At 43.9% G+C, this 27,047-nt stretch overlaps 1 protein-coding gene across 1 annotated transcript; it reads left to right on the forward strand.

Annotated features, from left to right (window-relative positions):
• The first annotated feature begins 22,489 nt into the window (after nt 1-22,489).
• On the forward strand, nt 22,490-25,384 carry LOC129835280 (claudin-15-like). The gene is made up of 5 exons (XM_055900844.1): nt 22,490-23,013; nt 23,572-23,736; nt 23,849-23,930; nt 24,084-24,191; nt 24,289-25,384. Exons 1-5 carry the CDS (start codon nt 22,797-22,799, stop codon nt 24,383-24,385), a joined length of 669 nt encoding a protein of 222 aa, XP_055756819.1. The 5' UTR covers nt 22,490-22,796; the 3' UTR covers nt 24,386-25,384.
• The last annotated feature ends 1,663 nt before the right edge of the window (nt 25,385-27,047 follow it).

Consider the following 27,047-nt stretch of genomic DNA (forward strand, 5'->3'; position numbering starts at 1 on the left):
AATTAGGGCCCTGTGTTTTGCGCAGTCATGTAGCAATATTACTTAGCAATATTTTACCCTGCATTTCAAGCCTCATCCAGAAATGAGAATTCCATCAAAAATGAAAGCAATTGTCTCAGGATGGTGCTGGACCATCGGACATGAAAAGAGGACAGTAATCAAACTGACCGTGCATTCATCTCCTCCAGACATGACTATTGCAACTCATTTCTCTCCGGCATCAACTCAAGCTCTCTCCATAAGGTTCAAATGGTTCAGAACTCTGCAGTCCGACTCCTCACCCACACTGGCAGCACATCACCCTTGTCCTCTATCAACTCCACTGCCTTCCTGTCTCCCAGCACATTAACTAAAATATCCTCAATTTGACCTACAAAGCTCTTCAAGGGTGTTAGAGCGGTCTATGACCAATCAGTGGGCTTGTGGTTAATGTTCCCCCTGAGATTGAAAGGTTGGTCCCCAAAGACTGTCAAAATAGGACCAAATGCAACTCTGCATGGCATTCAGAATTATAGAGATAGATTGGGGGTACAGCCCTGCGATAGACTAGCACCATGTACATCAAGCTGCCTCAGGCTACAGAAACGGGAGATAGGCTTCTGCTCACAGAGATGGATCGAGAAAGAATTCCTATCATGAAAAGATGGTGCCGACAGAGATGGCAGCTCTGCTTCTAGTTCCTAAGCAACTTTGCAGTATTTTGTTTTTGTGTGTGTTATTTCTTACATTATTAGCCCATTAAGTTTTTTTGTGTTATTATATACAGCCGGAAATAACTTTTGGATATCAGAGCAGGGCTAACTCACTAGCATTACGACCAGGAATACGACTTTCCCGAATTGGATCCTTTGTTCGTACCCCACAGGGCAATTGAACTGATTCCAGAGGCTGATCCAAGACGCCGCTGGAGGAGAAGAGGTATTCGGAGTGGACTTCTAGTCCGACTCAGGATGCGTGCACACCATCCAATGTTCAGTCTCTGGACAATAAAGTAGACACGAGGTATCCTTCCAGAGAGACATCAGGTACTGTAAATACCTCATCAGGTACTGTTTTACGGAATCATGGCTCTCTCCGGATGTAATGTCATTGTACATACAGCCAGCTGGGATCTCAGTACCTCGCACAGACAGGAATAAAGAACTCGCTGGGAAAAAGAAAGGAGGTGGTGTATGTTTCATGATTAACTACTCATGGTGTGATTGTGATAGTGTACAGAAATTCAAGTCCTTTTGTTCACCCAAACTAGAAAACTTCACAATCAAATGCCAACCGTATTACCTGCCAATAGAATTATCTTTGGTTATAGTCACAGCCGTGTATATTTCCCCTCAAGCCAGGTGTAGTAATTCCCTCCATAAGTAGTGTAGTTATTCCCTCCGTAAGGCAATCAAACAGGCAAAACGTCAGGACAGAGACAGAGTGGAGTCGCAATTCAATGGCTCAGACACGAGACATATGTAGCAGGGTCTACAGACAATCACGGATTACAAAGAGAAAACCAGCCACGTCGCGAACACCGACGTCTTACTCTTGGACAAGCGGAATACCTTCTTTGCCCGCTTTGAGGATAACACAGGGCCACCAATGCGACCCGCTCCCAAGGACTGTGGGCTTTCGTTCTCTGTGGCCGACGTGAGTAAGACATTTAAGTGTTAACCCTCGCAAGGCTGCCGGCCCAGACGGCATCCCTAGCCGCGTCCTCAGAACATGCGCAGACCAGCTGGCTGGAGTGTTTACGGACACATTAAATCGCTCCCTATCCCTGTCTGCTGTCCACACTTGCTTCAAGATGTCCACCATTGTTCCTGTACCCAAGAAAGCAAAGGTAACTTAACTAAATGACTATTGCCCCGTAGCACTCACTTCTGTCATCAGAAAGTGCTTTGAGAGGCTAGTTAAGGATCTAGTTAAGGATCACTTCTACCTTACCTGACACCCTAGACCCACCCAATTTACATACCGCCCCAATAGATCCATAGATGATGCAATCGCCATCGCACTCCATACTGCCCTATCCCATCTGGACAAGAGGAATACCTATGTACGAATGCGGTTCATTGACTATAGCTCAGCCTTCAACACCTTAGTACCCTCCGAGCTCATCATTAAGCTTGGGGCCCTGGGTCTGAACCCCGCCCTGCGCAACTGGGTCCTGGACTTCCCGACAGGCCGCCCCCAGGTGGTGAAGGTAGGAAACAACACCTCCACTTCGCTGACCCTCAACACATGGGCCCTGTACTCCCTGTTCACCCATGACTGCTTGGCCACGCACGCCTATAACTCAATCATCAAGTTTGTAGATGACACAACAGTAGTAGGCCTGATTACCAACAATAATGAGACAGCCTACAGGGAGGAGGTGAAAGCCCTGGCGGAGTGGTGCCAAGAAAATAACCTCTCCCTCAAAACAAAACAAAGGAGCTGATTGTGGACTTCAGGATACAGCAGAGGGAGCACTCCTCTATCCACATCGATGGAACCGCAGTGGAGAATGTGGAAAGCTTCACGTTCCTCGGCGTACACATCACTGACAATTTGAAATGGTACACCTACACAGACAGTGTGGTGAAGAAGGTGCAACAGCGTCTGCCCAACGCATCACCGGGGGCACACTGCCTGCCCTCCAGGACACCAACAGCACCCGATGTCACAGGAAGGCCAAAAATATCATCAAGGACATCAACCACCCGAGCCACTGCCTGTTCACCCCACTACCATCCAGAAGCGAGGTCAGTACAGGTGCATCAAAGCTGGGACCGAGAGACTGAAAAACAGCTTCTATCTCAAGGCCATCAGACTGTTAAATAGCCATCACTAGCCGGCTAGTCCATGATAATCCATAAATGTGGATTATCACAAGCACATACATGTAACTGCCAAAATAAAGGAAACACCAACATACTGTCTTAATAAGGGTGATTGGCCACCACGAGCTGCAAGAACAGCTTCAATGTGCCTTGGCATAGATTCTACAAGTGGACCTAAACCATGAAAATGCACCCCACACAATAACATTATTTGTGTCCCTCATTTACTCAAGTGTTTCCATTATTTTGGCAGTTGCCTACAGTCGGGAAGGCCTCAATTTGGCTAGCATGCACACCACATATACAGCTTGTTGCGTTGTGGCCATAGACATATAATCCATATAAGTGTTTTGGAACCTCTTACTCTGGCAATTTGACTATTAAACTCATGGGTACGCTAACAATGGCTGCCAGTCCTGACTTGAATGGAAACTGCTATCTATGGAATATATTTCTATGGTTGGTTGTGGCTGTCTGTTTTCATTTTGCAAATATCAAAATACAATCGTGGGAAAAACATACAGTTTGGAAAGCAAATGCCTACTGCTGAAAAAAGACGACTAATCTGTCTGTAAGAAATTCTCCCAACTCCCAATTTTCGTGCGAACATGTTTTTCAAAGTAGCTCAACTTGAGATAGGCTACTACTCACGGTGATGGGAGATGCGCTTGTCTTGGCAATAGCCTGTGGCTTCATCATTAGATAAGTCAGTGTGCCACTAGAAATTGTATTTACTAGACTACAGTAGCCTATTATATACAGTGCCAATGGAAAGTATTCAGACTATATTCATGGTGATGTATTATTTATTACCTACATACAGTATGTTATGGTGCATTCAATGCCTGTATTTAAATTTGTTCATTGTTGATTGGTTGTAAATGGTATGGTCAATGTGGAAGTATCCCAGGTCGGGTACTTATGGTGCGTTCAAAACAACTGGGAACTCAGAAAAACACAAGGTCAAATCATGACGTCAGTGATCCCATGTTCCCGAGTTGGAATTCCTAGTTGGATGACCTTTCAAATAGATTTCTTCCCCAGTCGGAACTTGTTATTTTCCGAGTTCCAAGTTGTTTTGAATGTACTGAATTTGGAAGTCGGAGATTTTCAGAATTCCCAGTTCCCGGTTGTTTTGAACACGGCATTAAGCCTGGTCTTTCCTGTCTTGGCCAGGCATGGGACAGGTTGCTACATGGTTGCCTCATCGTTGTTACAGGGTATTATTGAGGCCTGGTTTATTTTAGCTTCATTATGATTTGATTTATCCGTTATGTTTCCTTGTTATGTGCACAGTTGACCAGATATTTGCCTGCACTGTAAATAAACGTTCGCCCCCTGGACATTGCATTACTACTTGTTGTCTACTACTTATTGTCTTCCTCCTCAACGAAACCTCCACTGCGAGGGCAGTCTCCCTTACAGGACATTAACTTGCAGCATAGGTGGTCAAAATAATAATAGTCTAACCATCCTGGTAGTCCTACGTGCTTCGAGATGGCTATGGCTTCTCTTTCATCGTCTTGCTCATTATTCGATTCTGAACTTACTGTATAAAATGTGCAAGTGTGTGTCCCACTGGTCAAGGATGGTATTACAGCGTGTGAACATTTTGTGACCAATTGGCCATTTGTGTGTAGTTATCCCTGTTGTACTGTTTTTCTTATACTGTATAAATGTAAGAAAGTAGTAAAACATTTTAAAAGATTGAGAGGCACAATGTGTACAGACATAATCAATGCCTGCTGCCTGTGGATGTTGTATTTTATTTTAAGATTGTGAAGTATCCACTGCTGGAAGTCTCTCGCTCTCTCTTATCAGGTGGCGGAGAGCCACAAAAGTACAATGGTCGCCCTATGTCCTTGATCTAGTGTGTTTATGTCTGAATACATAAACGTTGAACAGATATCACTCGTTATGACAGCCAACAAAAATAAATAGTTTAACATGAGCAGGTTGCTCACAGCCTCCTAGCATCATGGGTCAAGAGTCAATGTTGTAAATTAGAGGTTTACAGTGATGACTAGAACAAGGGCCAAAAAGCACAAGGTCTACTGACACAACTACCCAGTTCCCAGTAACACAACCAACTTACATAAGCTACCATCTGTTGCAGGAAATGTGATAACAAGCAAACGTATGTCTAAACTAAGGTCAAGAGGGAAGCCTTTAAAATCAATCCAGAACAACACACTATTGGCCAATAAACCTGACTGACGCAAGGCAGTGGTGTCAGACCGCACCCTTCCTATCAGGATTGGTGGTGAGGAAAAATGGATTACATTATTACAGAGTCTCAGGAGATCATTACGAAGAGATAAAGGTCTGGTTAACAAATAGCATTTTTTATGTGTTCCATCGTAAACTGTCATAAACATAAAGCTCCAGGCTAGGGGAGAACCGGGATGACGGTAAAGACACCATATTTCATGACAAACAACTTATACATGTCCTCTACCATTAGCAACTGTAATTTCATTTCTAGGGAAAATTTGTTGAAGTTAACTAGACAGAGAACAGAACTAACGCAATGTTACTTTTGTACCTGCCAGTGGGGCGGGAGTAACACAGCCTTGGGCCGGAAGTAACATTTGGCGAGAGGTGCATATAATCTATCTTATCTCAATTTCTGTTGGTTTATAATGCTCATTACTTTCAACAGATGTACTAATCAGACATAATTTCATGTTTATCTCGATTTGAATAATTCATGCTATAGGTTCGAAATTTCAGAAAATGCGTCAACATCGCAATGTAGTGCAACCGCAATATTTTGCCTTACAATATTAATCAGACTAAAATGTAAAAGGTAATTGACTCCCAGAATCATAAACATACAGTACCAGTCAAAAGTTTGGACACACAGAAATGGTTTGTCAAGATCGGTGTAGAAGAACTTGACTGACCTGCACAGTGCACTGAACTCAACCCCAATGAACACCTTTCAGATGAATTGGAACGCCGACTGCAAGCCAGGCCTAATCATCCAACATCAGTGCCCGACCTCACTAATGCTCTTGTGGCTGAATGGAAGCAAGTCTCTGCAGCAATGTTCCAACATCTATCTGAGCTGTTTCCTGTCTGCGCTCCTCTACATCAATGTCTTGGACCTCAGCCTCAGCCCTCATCAACCTTACATCTATAGGGAAAAGGAGACATTAGATATTAGAGTTGTTAGTACACTACACACACTCACTTTCTCTCTCCCTGAATGTCAGCACAAAGAGGCTTGATGATTCATCCGCTCCTGATGTCCACCAGAGTGGCATGGGAGGTCTCTGTTCCGTCTTAACTCGTACACAGAGGGAGGACTGTACACTAGAGAGAGAACGAGAGAGAGATACTTCCAGCAGCGGAAAATTACCTTAACATTTCTATTCCTCCTCCCTATCCTGTGCAGAGATACTTTTGAGGAGACTGGAAACTCCATTGGAATCGTATTACCGCCCATTGTGTAGATTGACCATGCATTGTCAATGGGCGTGGGTTGCATTCTGGGAGATTCTGGGACAAGGAGAGCTCTCCTTCAAGGCGTGAATGGGAGTCAATTGGGCTCCAACTCCAAAAAACAACATTAGCATGAATTTCATAAACAAGAAGTACAACATTACAAATCTTTTCCGAGATGTGAGATAATTAACTAGTTCTCTGTCATATCATATAGCTTTAGAATCGTGACATTATGCACTTTTTAGAAAAATAGGCAGGTTTCGCGAACTCATACCCTGATTTTGAGATTGCGTGACGCAGCATGACAACCTGAATGCGATTGGTCGACAGTCTGCTGGGTGGGGCGTTATACGTTCCTCCATTCATTTCCCATTGTGATTCCTATCTCCTCCTTTCTGTAATATCTCTGTCCTGTGTAACTCTCCTGTCCATCTCGCCGATGTGTTACTTGACCAGGCCGGTGATCAGATTCATGAGCGCCTGAAGCGCACTTTTCCCTGTCTGCACTCCTCTACTTGGACACTCTGGAACCTCAACCAGCCTCACATCTAAAAGGGAGAAGGAGCAGGCCACTGAATAAGCAATTCAAAATAAACAGGCTTTTTGATATACAGTGGCTTGTGAAGTATTCACCCCCCCTTGGCATTTTTCCTATTTTGTTGCCTTACGACCTAGAATTAAAATGTATTTTTGGGGGGTTTGTATCATTTGATTTACACAACATGCCTACCGCTTTGAAGATGCAAAATATTTTTTATTGTGAAAAAAACAAGAAATAAGACAAAAAAACTGAAAACTTGAGTTTTGGGGGAGTGAATAGTTATGCAAAAGCAATACTTTGTAGAGCCACCTTTTGCAGCAATTACAGCTGCAAGTCTCTTAGGATATGTCTCTATAAGCTTGGCACATCTAGCCACTGGGAATTTTGCCCATTCTTCAAGGCAAAACTGCTCCAGCTCCTTCAAGTTGGATGGGTTCAGCTGGTGTACAGCAATCTTTAAATCATACCACAGATTCTCAATTGGATTGAAGTCTGGGCTTTGACTAGGCCATTACAAGACATTTAAATGTTTCCACTTTAACCACTCGAGTGTTGCTTTAGCAGTATGCTTAGGGTCATTGTCCTGCTGGAAGGTGAACCTCCGTCCCAGTCTCAAATCTCTGGAAGACTGAAACAGGTTTCCCTCAAGAATTTCCTTGTATTTAGCGCCATCCATCATTCCTTCAATTCTGAAGTTTTCCCATCCCTGCCGATAAAAAAAATCCCCACAGCATGATGCTGCCACCATGGTGTTCTCGGGGTAATGAGAGGTGTTGGGTTTGCGCCTGACATAGCGTTTTCCTTGATGGTCAAAAAGCTACATTTTAGTCTCATCTGACCAGAGTACCTTCTTCCATGTTTGGGGAGTCTCCCATATACCTTTTGGCGAACACCAACGTGTTTGCTTATTTTTTTCTTTAAGCAATGGCTATTTTCTGGCCGCTCTTCCCTAAAGCCTAGCTCTGTGGAGTGTATGGCTTAAAGTGGTCCTATGGACAGATACTCCAAATCTCCTCTGTGGAGCTTTGCAGCTCCTTCATGGTTATCTTTGGTGTCTGTGTTGCCTCTCTGATTAATGCCCTCCTTGCCTGGTCCATGAGTTTTGGTGGGCGGCCCTCTCTTGGCAGGTTTGTTGTGGTGCCATATTCTTTCCATTTTTAGTAATCGATTTAATGGTGCTCCGTGGGATGTTCAAAGTTTCTGATATTTTTTTATAACCCAACCCTGACCTGTTTGGAGAGCTCCTTGGTCTTCATGGTGCAGCTTGCTTGGTGGTGCACCTTGCTTGGTGGTGTTGCAGACTCTGGGGCCTTTCAGAACAGGTGTATCTATACTGAGATCATGTGATAGATCATGTGACACTTAAATAAAGTCCACCTGTGTGTAATCTAACTAATTATGTGACTTCTGAAGGTAATTGGTTGCACCAGATCTTATTCAGGGGCTTCATAGCAAAGGGGGTGAATAGATATGTACGCACCAGTTTTCTGTATTTTTTAATACTTTTTTGAAACAAGTTTTTTTTTGTTTTACCAATTTGGACTATTTTGTGTATGTCCATTATATGAAATCCAAATAAAAATCCATTTAAATTACAGGTTGTAACGCAACAAAATAGTAAAAACGCCAAAGGGGATGAATACTTTTGCAAGGCACTGTATGACTGAGGCCTGTATGTATCCCACCTACAGTAACTGGGACTGGATGGCAGTCTGGGGAATGTGGACCGACCATTGTAAATGGTTTAGATAGGGCTTTACACGAATGCTACCAATGTAAAAAGAGAAAGACATTATTTATTTTCTACTTTCTGTCGTGCTCCTACTAAAACTCCAGATCTAACTGGGTGATCAATAAATCATTGGATTTATGTCAGTTGCGAAGTCTTAGCAGGTGAATGATTCCTTTTCTAATGATTATGATAGCTATGGTTTCATACATAAGAATCAAATAGATTGCCAAATAACTTACCTAAAAAAAATTGGTAGCAGACAGAGTTACACTTCTAGTAAACTCTTGATAATAATGACTTGAACAATAGGTTCCCAAATTGTTTTTCTTAGAAGAAAAAAGCTTGCTACCTGGCCAGAGCAGAAAGGAAATTAAACTTACCCACCATGACTGCTGTGACAGATTCACTTGTTTGATGGACATGCATACTCCGTGTCAATTAAAATCGCCCAAAAATGTCCATTGCAAGGCTCGCCTATCACACAGTCCGAAGTCTGGTTCTGAATCACCATTTAAGGGTATCAATGTTATTGTAGGTGTAACTAAATGCTTATGTTCCAACAGTGCAGTAATATCTCACAATACAGACAATACACGCAAATCCCTAAAATAAAAAGACAGGATTTAAGAAATATTACAATGAGTAATGTCAGAGTCCAGAATATAAATATATACAGTGCATTTGGAAAGTATTCAGACCACTTGACTTTTTCCACATTTTGCAATGTTACATACTTATTCTAAAATTGATTATATTGTTTTTTTCCCTCATCAATCTACACACAATACCCAATAATGGAAAAGCAACAAAAAAAGGTTTTTAGAACATTTTGTAAATATATTCAAAATATGAAACTGAAATTTCACATTTACATAAGTATTCAGACCCTATACTCAGTACTTTGTTGAAGCAACTTTGGCAGCAATTACAGCCTTGAGTCTTCTTGGTATGAAGCTACAAGCTTGGCACACCTGTATTTGGGGAGTTTCTCCCATTCTTCGCTGCAGATCCTCTCAAGCTCTGTCAGGTTGAATGGAGAGCATTGCAACACAGCTATTTTCAGGTCTCTCCAGAGATGTTCGGTCGGGTTCAAGTCCGGGCTCTAGCTGGGCCACTCAAGGACATTCAAAGTCTTGTCTCTCTAGAGACCGCAGGAGCGGTAGAGATCCTCTTAATGATCGGCTATGAAAAGCCAACTGACATTTACTCCTGAGGTGCTGCACCCTCGACAACTACTGTGATTATTATTATTTGACCATGCTGGTCATTTATGAACATTTGAACATCTTGGCCATGTTCTGTTATAATCTCCACCCGGCACAGCCAGAAGAGGACTGGCCACCCCTCATAGCCTGGTTCCTCTCTAGGTTTCTTCCTAGGTTTTGGCCTTTCTAGGGAGTTTTTCCTAGCCACCGTGCTTCTACACCTGCATTGCTTGCTGTTTGGGGTTTTAGGCTGGGTTTCTGTACAGCACTTTGAGATATCAGCTGATGTACGAAGGGCTATATAAATAAATTTGATTTGATTTTGATTTGATCTGTCCTGAAGCCACTCCTCCGTTGTCTTGGCTGTGTGCTTAGGGCTGTTGTCCTGTTAGAACATTGTGTGGCCCGCAGTGATTTTCCTATTTTCCATTCATAATACATAACAATGATACAATTTCAATTCAATGTGTTTAATGCAGGCCAGAATCACTTCATTGAATATATATATTGTTCCCTGGACAGCCGATAGATGACAGTATAGCGCAGCTGTTGAACAGAAAGGCCGAAATAGAACATCTGCCGAAATAGAACACAACTGCTCAGCTACAGCGACCGACACATATCAGTTTGCTACTAGCTAATTTTGCAGTCGATTAGACATGGATTGATTTCTTTGTAAAAAAAGAAACGGAAATCTATTGACAATGAAAATGAGGGGGAATAGCTGGAGAACAACGTGACAGCTATGTACATAGCTAACGTGGCTCCGGTGGCTAAGACAAGGATACGGTCGATTCAAGAACACAGAAAGTTCCAAAAGAAATGGACAGACAACTATTTTTTTGTACCTTTATTTAACTAGGTAAGTCAGTTAAGAACAAATTCTTACTTACAATGACGGCCTACCGGTTGATAGTGGGTTAACTGCTTTGTTCAGAACGACAGATTTTCACCTTGTCAGCTCTGGGATTCAATCCAACAACCTTTCAGTTACTGGCCCAATGCTCTAACCACTAGGCTACCTGCCGGGACTAGCTCACTTTGTCTTTTTTTGCGAGAAGGCAGTCAATTGTTTTCAAAGAGCAAATTTAAAGCAACATATCTCGTCACACCATGCCACTTTCACAAAACATATCCGCCACAAAGCTACCTCAGAAACAACAAAATAGTGCAACTCAAAGGACAGCTCAAAGGACAACAACAAATGATGGACAGATCTAGCATTGTTGCAGATAAAATGAGAGGCAACATATGAGATTGCTTGGATACTCACAAGAAACAAGAAGGCCTTCACAGACGTGGAGATTGTCAAAGAATGTTTTTTGGCCTCAGCCGAAATATTGTTTGCTGATTTCACAAAACAAGGAAGCTATTTTAAAGCAAATTAAGGGACTGCAACTCTCAGACTCGACCATAACAAGACGCATAGAAGACATCGGCGAGGACATCGGTAAGCAACTAGGCGAGGACATCGGTAAGCAACTGGCGAGGACAACGGTAAGCAACTGGCGAGGACATTGGTAGGCAACTGGCGAGGACATCGGTAAGCAACTGGCGAGGACAACGGTAAGCAACTGGCGCGGACATCGGTAGGCAACTGGCGAGGACATCGGTAAGCAACTGGCGAGGACATCGGTAGGCAACTGGCGAGGACATCGGTAAGCAACTGGCGAGGACAACGGTAAGCAACTGGCGCGGACATCGGTAGGCAACTGGCGAGGACATCGGTAGGCAACTGGCGAGGACAACGGTAAGCAACTGGCGCGGACATCGGTAGGCAACTGGCGAGGACAACGGTAAGCAACTGGCGAGGACATCGGTAGGCAACTGGCGAGGACATCGGTAAGCAACTGGCGCGGACATCGGTAGGCAACTGGTGAGGACATCGGTAAGCAGCTGGCGAGGACAACGGTAAGCAACTGGCGCGGACATCGGTAGGCAACTGGCGAGGACAACGGTAAGCAACTGGCGCGGACATCGGTAGGCAACTGGCGAGGACAACGGTAAGCAACTGGCGCGGACATCGGTAGGCAACTGGCGAGGACATCTGTAGGCAACTGGCGAGGACATCGGTAGGCAACTGGCGAGGACATCGGTAAGCAACTGGCGCGGACATCGGTAAGCAACTGGCGAGGACATCGGTAGGCAACTGGCGAGGACATCGGTAGGCAACTGGCGAGGACATCGGTAAGCAACTGGCGAGGACATCGGTAGGCAACTGGCGAGGACATCGGTAGGCAACTGGCGAGGACATCGGTAAGCAACTGGCGCGGACATCGGTAGGCAACTGATTACTGACATATCCGTGGTGCCGTGTTTTAGTATTGCACTTGACGAAAGCTCTGATGTAAGTGACATGGCCCAATTATGTGTGTGGGTCTGCTTCCCTCAAAACGAGTCGTTCAAAGAGGAACTTATGTTCACTGCCCCTTCAGGGACAAACACGAGGAGAGGATATTCTGAAAGCACTTGTTACATTTTTTGCTGACAATAATATTGACTGGTCAAATTAAAGATCTGTGTGGCCCTCTGAGTGATTGTCTCAACCCAAAGTGGCCCCCTTACAAAAATAGTGACTAAAACTGTGTTAGAAGGTAAACCTTCACCCCAGTCTGAGGTTCTGAGCGCTCTGCAGCAGGTTTTCATTAAGGAACTCTGTACTTTCCTCCGTTCATGTTTCCCTCGATCCTGACTAGTCTTCCAGTCCCTGCCTCTAAAAAAACATCCCCAAAGCATGATGCTTCCACCACCATGCTTCACCGTAGGGATTGTGCCAGGTTTCCTCCAGACGTGCCACTTGGCATTCAGGCCAAAGAGTTCAATCTTGAATTCATCAGACCAGAGAATCTTGTTTCTCATGGTATGAGAGTCCTTTAGGTGTCTTTTGGCATCTCCCAGCGGGCTGTCATGTGCCTTTTACTGAGGATTGGTTTCCATCTGGCCACTCTACCATGAAGGCCTGATTGGTGGAGTGCTGCAGAGATGGTTGTCCTTCTGGAAGGTTCTCCCATCTCCACAGAGGAGCTCTGTCAGAGTGACCATCGGGTTCATGGTCACCTCACTGACCAAGGCTCTTCTCCCCCAATTGCTCAGTTTGGCTGGGCGGACAGTTCAAGGAAGAGTCTAGGTGGTTCCAAACTTCTTCCATTTAGGAATGATGGAGGCCACTGTGTTCTTGGGGACCTTCAATGCTGCAGACATTTTTTTGGTACCCTTCCCCCATATCTGTTCCTCTACACAATCCTGTCTCGGAGCTCTATGGACAATTCCTTCAACCTCATGGCTTGGTTTTTGCTCCGATATGCACTGTCCACTGTGGGACCTTATATAGACAGGTGTGTGCCTTTCCAAATCATGTCAAATCAATTACATTTATCACAGGTGGACTCCAATCAAGTTGTTGAAACATCTCATGTATGATCAATGGAAACAGGATGCACCTGAGCTCAATTTTGAGTCTCATAGCAAAGGGTCTGATTACTTATGTAAATAAGGTATTTCTGTTTTTTGTTATTTTATACCAATTATCACTCAGCACAGCTTGACAATACACATGTTTATTTCAGTCTCTTAAGCTGAGACTCCCAAACCAGCAGTTCATGGAAAAGGTCATAGGTCTCTGAAAAATAGTTCAATATTGTTTAGCACTCTTATGCATGTGTTTCCTTCAGCATTTGCCTGAACAATAAATGCACTGTTAGGAAGTGGATACTAATTCTTTAGCCCAATAATTGATGGTTGTGCCTTTGGAAGGTGAAGAAAAGGAATAAGGCTAGGACAGACTGTAAACTAGGTTCAGGACTGTTACTGACACCATGAATTGTAAGCTAGGTTCAAGACTGTTACTGACACCATGGATTGTAAGCCAGGTTCAAGACTGTTGCTGCCACCATGGATTGTAAGCCAGGTTCAGGACTGTTGCTGCCACCATGGATTGTAAGCTAGGTTCAGGACTGTTACTGACACCATGGATTGTAAGCTAGGTTCAAGACTGTTACTGACACCATGGATTGTAAGCTAGGTTCAAGACTGTTGCTGCCACCATGGATTGTAAGCCAGGTTCAAGACTGTTGCTGCCACCATGGATTGTAAGCTAGGTTCAAGACTGTTGCTGCCACCATGGATTGTAAGCTAGGTTCAGGACTGTTGCTGCCACCATGGCCTTTGAGCCAGGTTCAGGACTGTTGCTGCCACCATGGATTGTAAAGCTAGGTTCAGGATGTTGCTGCCACCATGGATTGTAAGCCAGGTTCAGGACTGTTGCTGCCACCATGGACTTTAAGCCAGGTTCAGGACTGTTGCTGCCACCATGGACTTTAAGCCAGGTTCAGGACTGTTGCTGCCACCATGGACTTTAAGCCAGGTTCAGGACTGTTGCTGCCACTATGGATTGTAAAGCTAGGTTCAGGATGTTGCTGCCACCATGGATTGTAAGCCAGGTTCAGGACTGTTACTGCCACCATGGATTGTAAGCCAGGTTCAGGACTGTTGCTGCCACCATGGATTGTAAGCTAGATTCAGGACTGTTGCTGCCATCATGGATTGTAAGCTAGGTTCAGGACTGTTGCTGCCACCATGGATTGTAAGCCAGGTTCAGGACTGTTACTGCCACCATGGATTGTAAGCCAGGTTCAGGACTGTTGCTGCCACCATGGATTGTAAGCTAGGTTCAGGACTGTTACTGCCACCATGGATTGTAAGCTAGGTTCAGGACTGTTGCTGCCACCATGGACTGTAAGCTAGGTTCAGGACTGTTGCTGCCACCATGGATTGTAAGCTAGGTTCAGGACTGTTGCTGCCACCATGGATTGTAAGCTAGGTTCAGGACTGTTACTGCCACCATGGCACATCGGATATAATGCAAATGAAGAGATGGAGCAGGAATAGGGGTATCTATTACACCCACTTGAACACAGGAATGAGCAGCACATGGGGGGAGGGTTTGGATGGAGTTTAGGAGTTGGGGCTTGTAGGTAGCTAAGATGTGTTAGGAGTTGTGGCATGTAAGGCCTTGAGATACGATGTGGATATCAAGGATGTGCTGGTCTGGAAGGGAGATACAAAAGGGAAACATTAGAAGCACATTGAAAAGGTGTAGACATGACAAAGTAGTGCCAGGTGACTATGTGGAATAGGCTTAACATATAACTGAGGAGACTGCCAGGATAAACAAAGGAGCAATTAAAATTACCAAACTGAGGACATGAACATCAAAAAGATAACATAGGGCAACGGAATATATATTAGTGATGTTACATTTGATACAGGAGCTCCGAGGCATGCTTCAAAATCGCTAAGCAGCTCAATTTGAACCTGTATCACTTGATCAGAAGTATCAATGATCCAAAGCTTCGTTTGATTATGTGATTTTTTTCAAACCGTGTGTTGCAAAACATGAAATCACACTGATTTCAACATGATTCCAGTGCTCTCTTCGATTCCAAGCTGCTTTCAAACACCGACCTCTACAGTAGTTACAAATATAGGTAGGATTTTGTACAAAAACGTTTACCTTACCGGTAACTTAGCGGGTAGGGTAGAGAACATTCAGGGATGTGAGGGTGTCGAATCTCATTGAAGGCACACTTTAAAAAACTATTTGAAACCACACTTTCTGCATTTGTTTTATTGAGTATAGTATATTCATCTGTCTTATGCCATAAATTCAGATTGAAAAATAGTACTTTTGAAGGCAAAAACAGGCAAGCATGATGTAAGATGGAAACTTGGCATTACAACTGATTGTAAGGCTAGTAAAGCCAACAACTTACCCCTGCGCCACAGAGTTAAAAACAGTGGAGAAAGAGAACATCTCTGATAATCAGTGCTATTTATTGTTGACCAACAGATGTCACTCATTTGCATTAAAGTAGGGGAGAGGTGATTAGGGAGTGGAGGGAAGTGGCGTGACCTGGGGTAAAAGGTAGAGGAGAGGTGATTAGGGAGTGGAGTGAAGGGGCGTGACCTGGGGTAAAAGGTAGAGGAGAGGTGATTAGGGAGTGGAGTGAAGGGGCGTGACCTGGGGTAAAAGGTAGAGGAGAGGTGATTAGGGAGTGGAGTGAAGGGGCGTGACCTGGGGTAAAAGGTAGAGGAGAGGTGATTAGGGAGTGGAGTGAAGGGGCGTGACCTGGGGTAAAAGGTAGAGGAGAGGTGATTAGGGAGTGGAGTGAAGTGGCGTGACCTGGGGTAAAAGGTAGAGGAGAGGTGATTAGGGAGTGGAGTGAAGGGGCGTGACCTGGGGTAAAAGGTAGAGGAGAGGTGATTAGGGAGTGGAGTGAAGGGGCGTGACCTGGGGTAAAAGGTAGAGGAGAGGTGATTAGGGAGTGGAGTGAAGGGGCGTGACCTGGGGTAAAAGGTAGAGGAGAGGTGATTAGGGAGTGGAGTGAAGGGGCGTGACCTGGGGTAAAAGGTAGAGGAGAGGTGATTAGGGAGTGGAGTGAAGGGGCGTGACCTGGGGTAAAAGGTAGAGGAGAGGTGATTAGGGAGTGGAGTGAAGTGGCGTGACCTGGGGTAAAAGGTAGAGGAGAGGTGATTAGGGAGTGGAGTGAAGGGGCGTGACCTGGGGTAAAAGGTAGAGGAGAGGTGATTAGGGAGTGGAGTGAAGGGGCGTGACCTGGGGTAAAAGGTAGAGGAGAGGTGATTAGGGAGTGGAGTGAAGGGGCGTGACCTGGGGTAAAAGGTAGAGGAGAGGTGATTAGGGAGTGGAGTGAAGTGGCGTGACCTGGGGTAAAAGGTAGAGGAGAGGTGATTAGGGAGTGGAGTGAAGTGGCGTGACCTGGGGTAAAAGGTAGAGGAGAGGTGATTAGGGAGTGGAGTGAAGTGGCGTGACCTGGGGTAAAAGGTAGAGGAGAGGTGATTAGGGAGTGGAGTGAAGTGGCGTGACCTGGGGTAAAAGGTAGAGGAGAGGTGATTAGGGAGTGGAGTGAAGTGGCGTGACCTGGGGTAAAAGGTAGAGGAGAGGTGATTAGGGAGTGGAGTGAAGTGGCGTGACCTGGGGTAAAAGGTAGAGGAGAGGTGATTAGGGAGTGGAGTGAAGGGGCGTGACCTGGGGTAAAAGGTAGAGGAGAGGTGATTAGGGAGTGGAGTGAAGGGGCGTGACCTGGGGTAAAAGGTAGAGGAGAGGTGATTAGGGAGTGGAGTGAAGGGGCGTGACCTGGGGTAAAAGGTAGAGGAGAGGTGATTAGGGAGTGGAGTGAAGTGGCGTGACCTGGGGTAAAAGGTAGAGGAGAGGTGATTAGGGAGTGGAGTGAAGGGGCGTGACCTGGGGTAAAAGGTAGAGGAGAGGTGATTAGGGAGTGGAGTGAAGGGGCGTGACCTGGGGTAAAAGGTAGAGGAGAGGTGATTAGGGAGTGGAGTGAAGTGGCGTGACCTGGGGTAAAAGGTAGAGGAGAGGTGATTAGGGAGTGGAGTGAAGGGGCGTGACCTGGGGTAAAAGGTAGAGGAGAGGTGATTAGGGAGTGGAGTGAAGGGGCGTGACCTGGGATAAAAAGTAGAGGAGAGGTGATTAGGGAGTGGAGTGAAGGGGCGTGACCTGGGGTAAAAGGTAGAGGAGAGGTGATTAGGGAGTGGAGTGAAGGGGCGTGACCTGGGGTAAAAGGTAGAGGAGAGATGATTAGGGAGTGGAGTGAAGGGGCGTGACCTGGGGTAAAAGGTAGATGAGAGGTGATTAGAGGGAAGTGGCTTTTATTTAACCAGGTAAACTGACTAAGAACACAAAACTCAGTAACAATCTGGGGAATAGTTACAGGGGAGAGGAATGAACCAATTGTAAGCTGGGGATGATTAGATGACCATGATGGACAGATTGGGAATTTAGTCAGGACACCAGGGTTAACACCCCTACTCTTACAATAAGTGACTTGGGATCTTTAGTGACCACAGAGAGTCAGGACACCCATGTAACATCCCATCTGAAAGACAGCACCCTCCACAGGGCAATGTCTCCAATCCCTGCCCTGGGGCATTGGGATATTTTTTAGACCAGTGGAAAGAGTACCTCCTACTGGCCCTCCAATACCACTTTCAGCAGCATCTGGTCTCCCATCCAGGGACTGACCAGGACCAACCCTGCTTAGCTTCAGAAGCAAGCCAGCAGTGGGATGCAGGGTGGTATGCTGCTGGAAATCAAAAAGGTAGAGGAGAGGTGATTAGGGAGTGGGAATAGGTGTGGAGGGAAGGGGCGTGGCCTAGGGTAATTGGAGTCCTGTAGGGGTGCCATGACCCTTCAAAATAGAAGGGTTATAAGATATACAAGGATGTCCATCTGTCCTCAGAGGGAATGAAGTGAGTGCAATATGAATGCATTTATTCCTCAACATTCAGATTTTTTAGTGCTTGAACACCATCCAATCAGGGGCGAAAATCTGATATCAACCTTGGAGGGGACAATTACATGAAATTTTCTCAGGAGCAATTCCTGAGGGGGACACCAAAAGTAGTGCTGTAACACCTAGCATACGTTGTAATATGTTAAATGTATATTGAGGGACCATAATCACTACTACTGGATAGTAGATAGATAAGATTCCTTATCAGTCCAGTATGTATGCAGGTATTCGTACTTACAACCAGCAATATCAAGAAAGGCCAGTAGGCGGCAATGGTACTGTACACTGTATGGGAGCAGTTTTCATAAATACAATGAACATGGTGTGATCTCATCGTAAAGAATCTCCATTGAGAACCATCACAAAGTTGGTCTCCGTATCGAATTGACCTTTTAATTTGACTTTGTGATACATTTATATAGTCATTAAATATGTGCACCTGGCCTGAGTCTACTACAATATCTTTACAAGAACAAAAAGCTTAAAATAAGTACAGTTCTAAAAGCAATATAGCTACTTCAATGAAAAACCCAAATAAATCAAACAAAATATCCTTCAGTCAGTGTCTCAACTCTTCAAACAGCAGCTATGGACAAGTATGTCACACAAAGTATGCAATTTTAAATAAAATAACATGAAATAAATAATTTGTAAGTCTACTGTAATGAACTAAAAACTGAAAACTACTAAACAAAAGAACAAATATCAATTACACCAGGGGTTCTCAAACAGGGGTCCATGGACTAATTGCAAGGTGTCCGTGAAATAAAAAAGTGTAATGAATGTAGTCAGTACCACAAGGTTTCCAGTAAGTTTACATATAATATAGAGGGGGTGGTGGTCCCTGAGGACCGCTGAAAACCTTGCCTGCCTTGCCTCAAAATATGCAGGGGTTCCAGTACCCAAAAAAGGTTGAGAACCACTGCTATACACACTACTGAACAAAAGAACCGAACATATGTTTGCGGGTTTCAATGGATCCAACAAATTGCTGGCAGATATTTTCCCTCTTGAGACTGTCCATCGTGTCTTTATGTACATTACAGACAACTACGCCGTTCAGTCTCTCTTGGCCCATGCTGGCCCGTAGCCAAGTCTTTAACCTGCGGAGTGCACTGAAACTCCTCTTAGCCTCACATGAAGACACTGGCACCACAAACAAAATTCTGATCAGCACCTCAACTTGGTCAAACAACCCCTGCACCTCCACTGGAAGCCTCCTGAGGACCTCTGCTGCCTCTCCACTGCTGCTACAGGGGTATTTGTTGGGAAAGAGAGGGATCTGCACTGAAAGAGAATTTATGTTCAGCTCAGGGTACTGATCTAGAGACTCATCCAACTCCCCCGTGAGAAGCGCTCTTTCCAACTTTTGCAGGACGTTTAGACTGTCCTGGTCAAAACGGTCGCCAAACTGAACCGCCACACCATCCAACACTTTAAAAAATTCTGCCCTATAGTGATCCACTGCTTTGCCAGCAAATCGTCTTGAGTGCGTCTCAATGGATTCAATGGATTCAATAGAGTCAATCAAAGTTGTTGCTTTCTCATACAGTGCAAGGTAGCTTTCGTCATTTCTCTTGCCCCTAAGAGATGACCGCACACACCCGACTGCAGCCTGCATACCAGAGACAGTCTGAGTTTTCTTCTGCAGTGAAATGTTTAGACATTCAAGCTCTCCAAGAACAGCAGAGGCAAGTGTGACATCTCCTCTAGGCTGCTGAGTACCCGCTCATACTGCCCTAGCACAGCTCTAATAGCAGTATTCCGCACAGCCCACCTTGTTGGACATAGGGGTTTCAGGGTGGTCAGATTTGTATCTTTGGACGTGGCAATTGATTCAAACATGCTCTTAAACTTTCCTGACTGGCCATAGAAGACACCTAACTGATGGACCCAAGAAAGGGAATCCCGGATCAGTGGGGGGCTGAGCAGCCAGCCTGTGTAATCAGATTTACACAGTGTGCTCCACAATGGACATAGAGGGCTAATGGCTGCTGCCTCCTCACAATTGCCTGTGCACCTGTGTATTTTCCTGCCATGTTTGAGGCACCATCGTAACTCTGCCCACGTAAGCCAGACATGGGCAAATTGAGCCTCAACAACACATCAGTTGCCACTTTCGCAATGCCCTCGCCTGTTGTCTCCGACACCCTGTATAGCCCAATAAACTCCTCGTGAGGGACAAGGTCATGGTCAACATAACGCAGACAGACACTCTCCTGTTCAGCACCAGAGACATCTTGAGTACCATCAACAATTCATGAAAATTGTACAATCGGAAGAGACCTAATCTCAGCTGCAATGCCTCGAATGACTGTATTGGCCATGATGTTCAGAATTTCATTCTGTGCTTTGGGCCCTGTGTACATTGTGGTACGCCCTGTTAACCACTTCAGTAAAATGGGATCATCCTCTTCTGCCCTGAGTTTCAAAAGCTGGTATAAATTCCCACTGTCATCCGTGTGGCCTCTAAAGGCTTGTCCCTGTCTTACTACATGTCACACCGAACTAACAATTTTCATCAAGCAATGCCTTGCGTCCTCCTGCTGTTTACCCCACTCGCTGGATAACTGGACACTGATTGGATTTAGCTGGTGTGCTGTTACAGTTACAAAGTGGCGGTGGGTTTGGCAGTTTTGATGTGCTGTGAATTTTTCAATGGCTTTTCTCCAGTTCCTAAATCCTGCACTAATGAAGGCAGCATCTGCTCTTCGGCCAAAAGATGGCTGGCTTGAAAACCCTTGGCTACAGTGAAAACACAACACTCCTTTTATTGATGGATTATAATGTAGCCAGGGGAAATCGCGAAACCATCTCTCTTGAAACGTCAACACTCTGTTTGCAAGAGTTTGCGGTTCTATAAATTGTGGGTGTGGCTGATATGGTTTTGTGCCATCACTGAGGTAACTGGACGATGCTGTGCCACTGTCCCCTATACTGGTGCTGCTGGCAACAAGGGTGACACCTGGTCCTGCCGTGGCTGTGACACTGTCCTCTGAAGTCTCTCTCCTTGGCTCTTTCCCTTTCACCACCCTCACTGACTCACCATCTGTCTCCTAGAAAAGAAATAAGGTGTTTGCTGTACTCCTAACTACCGGTACCCAAAACTACACAATTAATCACAACAGCAATACCATTGCCTTAAACAAATCTTAGTTTAGTCACCAGTTTAAGTTGAGTGGGGGTATCCATGGCATTTTCCAATTATGTCCCTATTTTACAAATCAAAAAAATTGAGAACCTTTCATAATGTTGCCAAACAAAGACTCAACAAACTTACCTGAGACTCCCTGTCTCTGCCAATCTGTCCCTGCATATCTGTCCCCAGCTCTGCTGTCTGTGTGCCATCTGTTGCCTGCTCTGCCTAATGACATCATTGTGAAACATTTCCATTAGCATTTCACTTCTTTCTTATGAACATTTTATCAACTCGTCTTTGAGATATTAGGCTACTAGAGTTCTTACTTTGCGTTTTGGTGTACTGTACTGCCTTTTTACTTTTTCTGACATGTTTCTACCTGGCTGGCTGGCCGGCCGGTCTAGCTGCACACACACATTTACACAACACATGCTGCAACGTTTTGAAATTTTAACATAGTTTGTTTCATATTGGCAGGCTTCCAACAATAGCTGAATTTGCAAAGCTAGCGAGCACCAATTCCGTTTCTGTGGTGTTTGCTATAATCTTTGCTACCTGGTTAAATAAAGGTGGGAAGAAAAAAAAATTCACTAGCGACAATTTAGCTTTTGCAACGAGACCATTAAATATATTTAAGACAATGGTATAAGAGAGTGTAGTTCTGTTCAGTTTAGACTTCAGTTTATCGATAACCTTATCACAGGGACTTTGAAGCACTACAGCTGCATGCTAATCTTGGAATAAACTGACGATAGCAAATATTCCATCTTTGACGACGCCACATAAATGGAATAGGTACTAGCTAGCAAGGAACAGCACAATGGTAGCTGTGGTACCAGTCTTTGGGGAAGATTCACTTCTGAGGCAGATTAAGGATTACAGAATATTCATCCCGTATATAACCATTCTCCACACCTCTAGGCCACTATCCCATATGGGTTTAAAAACATTAGAATGTTGTAAACCATTAAACGCAATGCAAAGACGCACCAGAAGCTTGGTCCCTTGCAGTACCACAGTGCTGTCACACTTTGAAATGCAAATAGTAATGACATCACTGGTCCTCCTTAGGGTGGATTTTCTGACAAGTACTCAGCAGGATGTGAAATGTCAGGTGTGGTTAATATGATAACATCTTGATATTTCAAGCAATTTCTAAGATTGCAGAAGCACAAGAAACGTGTATCAGTTTGGATCATGTCCCTAGATCATTTGAGAAAGTGCTGTCCCTGTCAGGCACCTCCCAGACATGTTTCCCCATGATGTAGCAAAAACAAGTGTGTGTGTGTCTGTGCGTGTGTGTGTGTTTGTGAGGGGGTGGGAGAGAACACAGGTAGGCTAAGATAAATCACTGAGCATGTCTGTTGCTCATTGACAACCTGACACAATCGTGACCAAGAAGGGGAGCAGACACTCAACAGAATTTCATCCTGTGGAGCTATATGCTTATATTTTTTTTAAGCGCAAATATCATAAACAAAAAGAAGGGAATCGAATAAAATCGAAGAGGATACAAGCTAACGATAGGATATCCTATTTTTTTCTCGCTTTTCCTTCTGTTTTTATTTACACCAATTACTTGAAAAATCTAAATGGATCCTATACTGGAGGTTGTTTGCTTGCTGCTTGGGTTCATTGGATGGGTGATGGTGGGGATAGCTATACCAAACCGTTACTGGAAGGTTTCAACGGATTACGGGAACGTCATCATTACCTCGAACATCTATGAGAACCTATGGATGTCCTGTGCCACGGACTCAACTGGTGTCCACAACTGCCGCGATTTCCCCTCTCTACTGGCCCTGAACGGCAAGTGCACCCAAGATAATAGGAATCTTTATCAATAAAAAAAATTGAACAATTGCAATAGAGAAATTAAGCAATAATGTTTGAAGAGTAAATTGATGTATCGCCTGTGATGTTTGATATCGTTTTGTTGTAGTTAAACGAATATGTAAAGGCCCATTGGCAATACCTTGACATTTTTCATTTGTGGTTAAACAAATCCAAGAACAACATAAATAATCAATCATTTTAGGTTGAATCAAGATGGAATTGGTAAAGATAAAAATCAGCCAAATAATTGATTCTATACAATACAATTCTGGTATTTGATTGTGCCAATTTTCCTTCCCCACTCAGCAAAACAGAAGGCTGTTCCACTTCAATACATCATATCCTTAAATATTTCTCATAATTATTAGTTTCAAGTGTGGTTATTAAAATGTGCATTACTCAATATGATTCTGTACAAATCACATGTGAAACCAATTTGATAATCATTGTATTTATTATTACAGTATATAAACAAAACATGTAATAGCACTATTAATCTTGATTGTACAATTTGTCTTTATTTTTAAGCAGGATACATCCAGGCGTCTCGAGCATTGATGATTGCAGCGGTCATTTTTGGATCTATCGGGCTCGTCGCCACCCTGGTCGGGGTACAGTGTTCTAAAGCTGCCGGAGAGGACATGGTTCTAAAGGGTAGAATAGTTGCCGTTGGTGGTGTGCTTTTCTTTCTTCAAGGTAACTGGGCATGCTCAAGTTTACTATAATTAATTACTGCTTCTATGTGTTATAACTGCCAAATCTCCATTTGTGCACAATTAACTTCTCTCTCTTTCTCGCGCTCTCTCAGGCCTGTGCACAATGATCTCAGTGTCTTGGTATGCTTTCAACATCACCCAGGACTTTTTTAACCCATTATATCCCGGGATAAAGTAAGTAAGAGGAGACTGTTGGCTTATTCCAACTGCAGTAATGAGGCTAGTAGCACACTGCTGCCCTCTGCTGTATTTTAGACAGAAGAGCAGTCTCGCTTCCAAAGTCCGTTTATGAACTTGATTAACTGTAGGACGTACTGTGTGTTGCAGGTATGAAATCGGAGAGGGCCTCTACATTGGCTGGTGCTCGGCTGTTCTTGCTCTCACTGGAGGGTCATGTTTGACATGTGCCTGCAAACTGGGCACGTCTGAGAAACAGTGAGTTCAGTGGATACTGTGTGTGTGTCTGTATCCTTCCTTATCCACATCTATGTGTGTCCTCACCCATTATTCCTCTCTTCTTTCCCTTCCTCAGACCTTACCCATACCAGCCCAGAGACAGAGTGTACTCTGGAGTTGCACCATCACGGAGTCAGGCTGCCACTTCCTACGGCCAGGACGCCTATGTCTGAGAAAGAGAACGCACACCACTGTGGATCACCTTCATTCACCATGTGTAAAACCTACCAGACACTGTTACACGCACAGCTACTGAGGAGGTGTAAGGGACTGTATGTTATTTATAATGAGGGATACATGAAGAAAAATCGGACTTCTCTTAAATGAAAATTAATGTCCCTCCCTTCAGTAAAATATATTACCCGACCCTCCCTGAACATAAAAAAACAAGTGACCAACCCCTATACCCACAATAATAATTCAAACATAAAGTGGATAGCAGAGAACATACCTATCATTTACCCTCAATCGTAGGACAGGCCAGAGCCTTAGATATGCTGTTTTAGAAACTGTTCTTCGTTTTATTATTATTACATGGCAAACTAGCCAGAAGGTTGTGGATTTGCAGACCACCGCAGACAATGGTAGGGGTGAAAAGATATACATTATAATAAAAACACTGCATGAATCTCTTATTTTCAGGCTGAGAAAAACATGCCTTTTATAAATGCATTTCATGCAATTCTACATGACTGGTGACAAGCAGAATCTTTTTTAATACCACAACAACGAACGAGTGCATGCTGCAGCACCGGAGACCTTTTCATTTCTATTCAGGGTATTGTTAAAAAAGATGATAGGAACAGGGTTAAAGTTGTCTATCAATTGTAGAAATGTAGTGCAACAAAACCAGTTACAACTGAAGCAACTGATCATTAATGAATTCAAGAAACAGCGATATGCACTTGTAACTTTTTTTCATTTGGGAAATCATTTTCTTATTCTATTTTATTCCATGCCAATGTTGTTACAAAACTGTTTTGTGTTGTCTGTGATTAGGGCATGGGAATACAAGAGCATCTGCTACAGTATTCTAAATTAACAAACTAGGCATGCATAGCTCACTGCATGATCCTCAAACCAAAGACTGGCCAAACTCATGTTTCTAAAAGTGAATTCAGAAGGTACTGTAAAATGACTGAACTATAGAATAAATGCATTTTGTTTTATTATTCAATAGTAAGGAATCATTTTTTGTATACAGCCTAAATGCAAAATGTATAGGCAGGCTATAGCCTTGAAATAATAATATAGCCTAAATAATTAATTGTTTTTCCTTCTTAGGCTACCTGGCTTGCTCCTGACTGATTTAGAATTAGTATGTTGTTTAATAGCCTGTTGAAATGTCGAACGTCAATTGATAGTGACAGAATCACACATTCCTTCCCAAGCAAAGTCTTTTTTTTTTGCCTCCTCAGGTATAGAACGTTGCAGCGCAGCCTCAATGTCATAGAGACAAACCAAAGATATGCCATGTGCATCGGAGTCACGTCTTCCCCCTGCATTTTACAGGTTGTACAGGTTCTAGCATAAAGCTTTGCGGACTAAAGCGTTGCTATACGTAGATCGCTTTATATAATCATGTCCTATGCTTTAGCCATTTTCTTTAACAAAAGCCACAATACCCTCACATACCCCTTTAATTCGAGCCCTGGTGTTAACTTAACACACGACTGAAGGAATTGGTTGACAAAATCTATGGATAGTAGACTATAATTTTGTCTGTCAAACAGGAAGGCCTACCTCTTTTTTTTAAATCGGAAGAAATAGGCTCCAACACAAAGCCCTCTTGTTATTAGCCTAAAGTCAAATCAAAAAGTGTTTAAATGCATTAGGCCTTCTCGAATGAACCTACTCAACAGCCATGTTCTGCTGCCGCTTCATAATAATGTAAGTTATGTAAATTACTCGAATATGGCTTATTGTCAAGGTCAGTAACTCTGACAAATAGTTTCATTAGGAAACAAAACAAATTGATTTTTATTCAAATGAATTATAGCAGCAGCAGGATTACCTCCAGTCCTCCTAATCTAAGTGCTCGACCTCTCAAACTGAACAGGACATCAGTAGGCCTAGTCGCTTGCACAGATATTAACCTCCTGAAGTGCCACCATACACACCACAGTCATTGGTTAGGCAGCACAACAGGGTTTACATCAGCAAGAGCAGGACAAGCCGGGGCTCATAATACAGAATGCCTATCCATTGCAGTGTAGTTTAATATACACCATCCCAGCAGCACAAAAACTTGGGAAGGAAGTATATTGTCTTAGAAACATAACTTTGCCCTGTGCTTCTCCAAGTATGCTCTTCTTATAGCCTGTAGTATAGGCCAAGGGTCGTACTCAACCCTTACCCTACGAGATCCGGAGCCTGTTGGATTTCTGTTCTACCTGATAATTACATTTCACACACCTGGTATCCCAGGTCTAAATCAGTCCCTGTTTAGGAGGAGAACAATGCAGTGGAACTGGCTTCGAGCTCCAGACTTGAGTTTGACGGGTATAGGCTATGGATCATTTTATTGAGACTACACTAGGAGTACTTGATAATTGCACACCGAGCAGAGAATCAGGAATGTGGGGCATAATCGGGCACACATCGAGATACTATATAAAGCAACTAATTCTCAAACACTGAGAAATATGACATTTCATCTACTACACATTGCATGACCTTCCCCTGGACTAAATTTTTTTTTTAAATACAAAACCCTCCTCCCCCTGACTGAAATTGAAAATGCATGACCCTCCCCCATTTTTCTCCTGGTAACAATTATGTACGTTTCGACCGCTCCCTAAACAATATCTATTGAGAGAGTTTTACACTGTACTG

The sequence above is a fragment of the Salvelinus fontinalis genome, chromosome 36 (genome assembly GCF_029448725.1).
Source record: "Salvelinus fontinalis isolate EN_2023a chromosome 36, ASM2944872v1, whole genome shotgun sequence".
In the NCBI taxonomy this organism is placed as follows: domain Eukaryota; kingdom Metazoa; phylum Chordata; class Actinopteri; order Salmoniformes; family Salmonidae; genus Salvelinus; species Salvelinus fontinalis.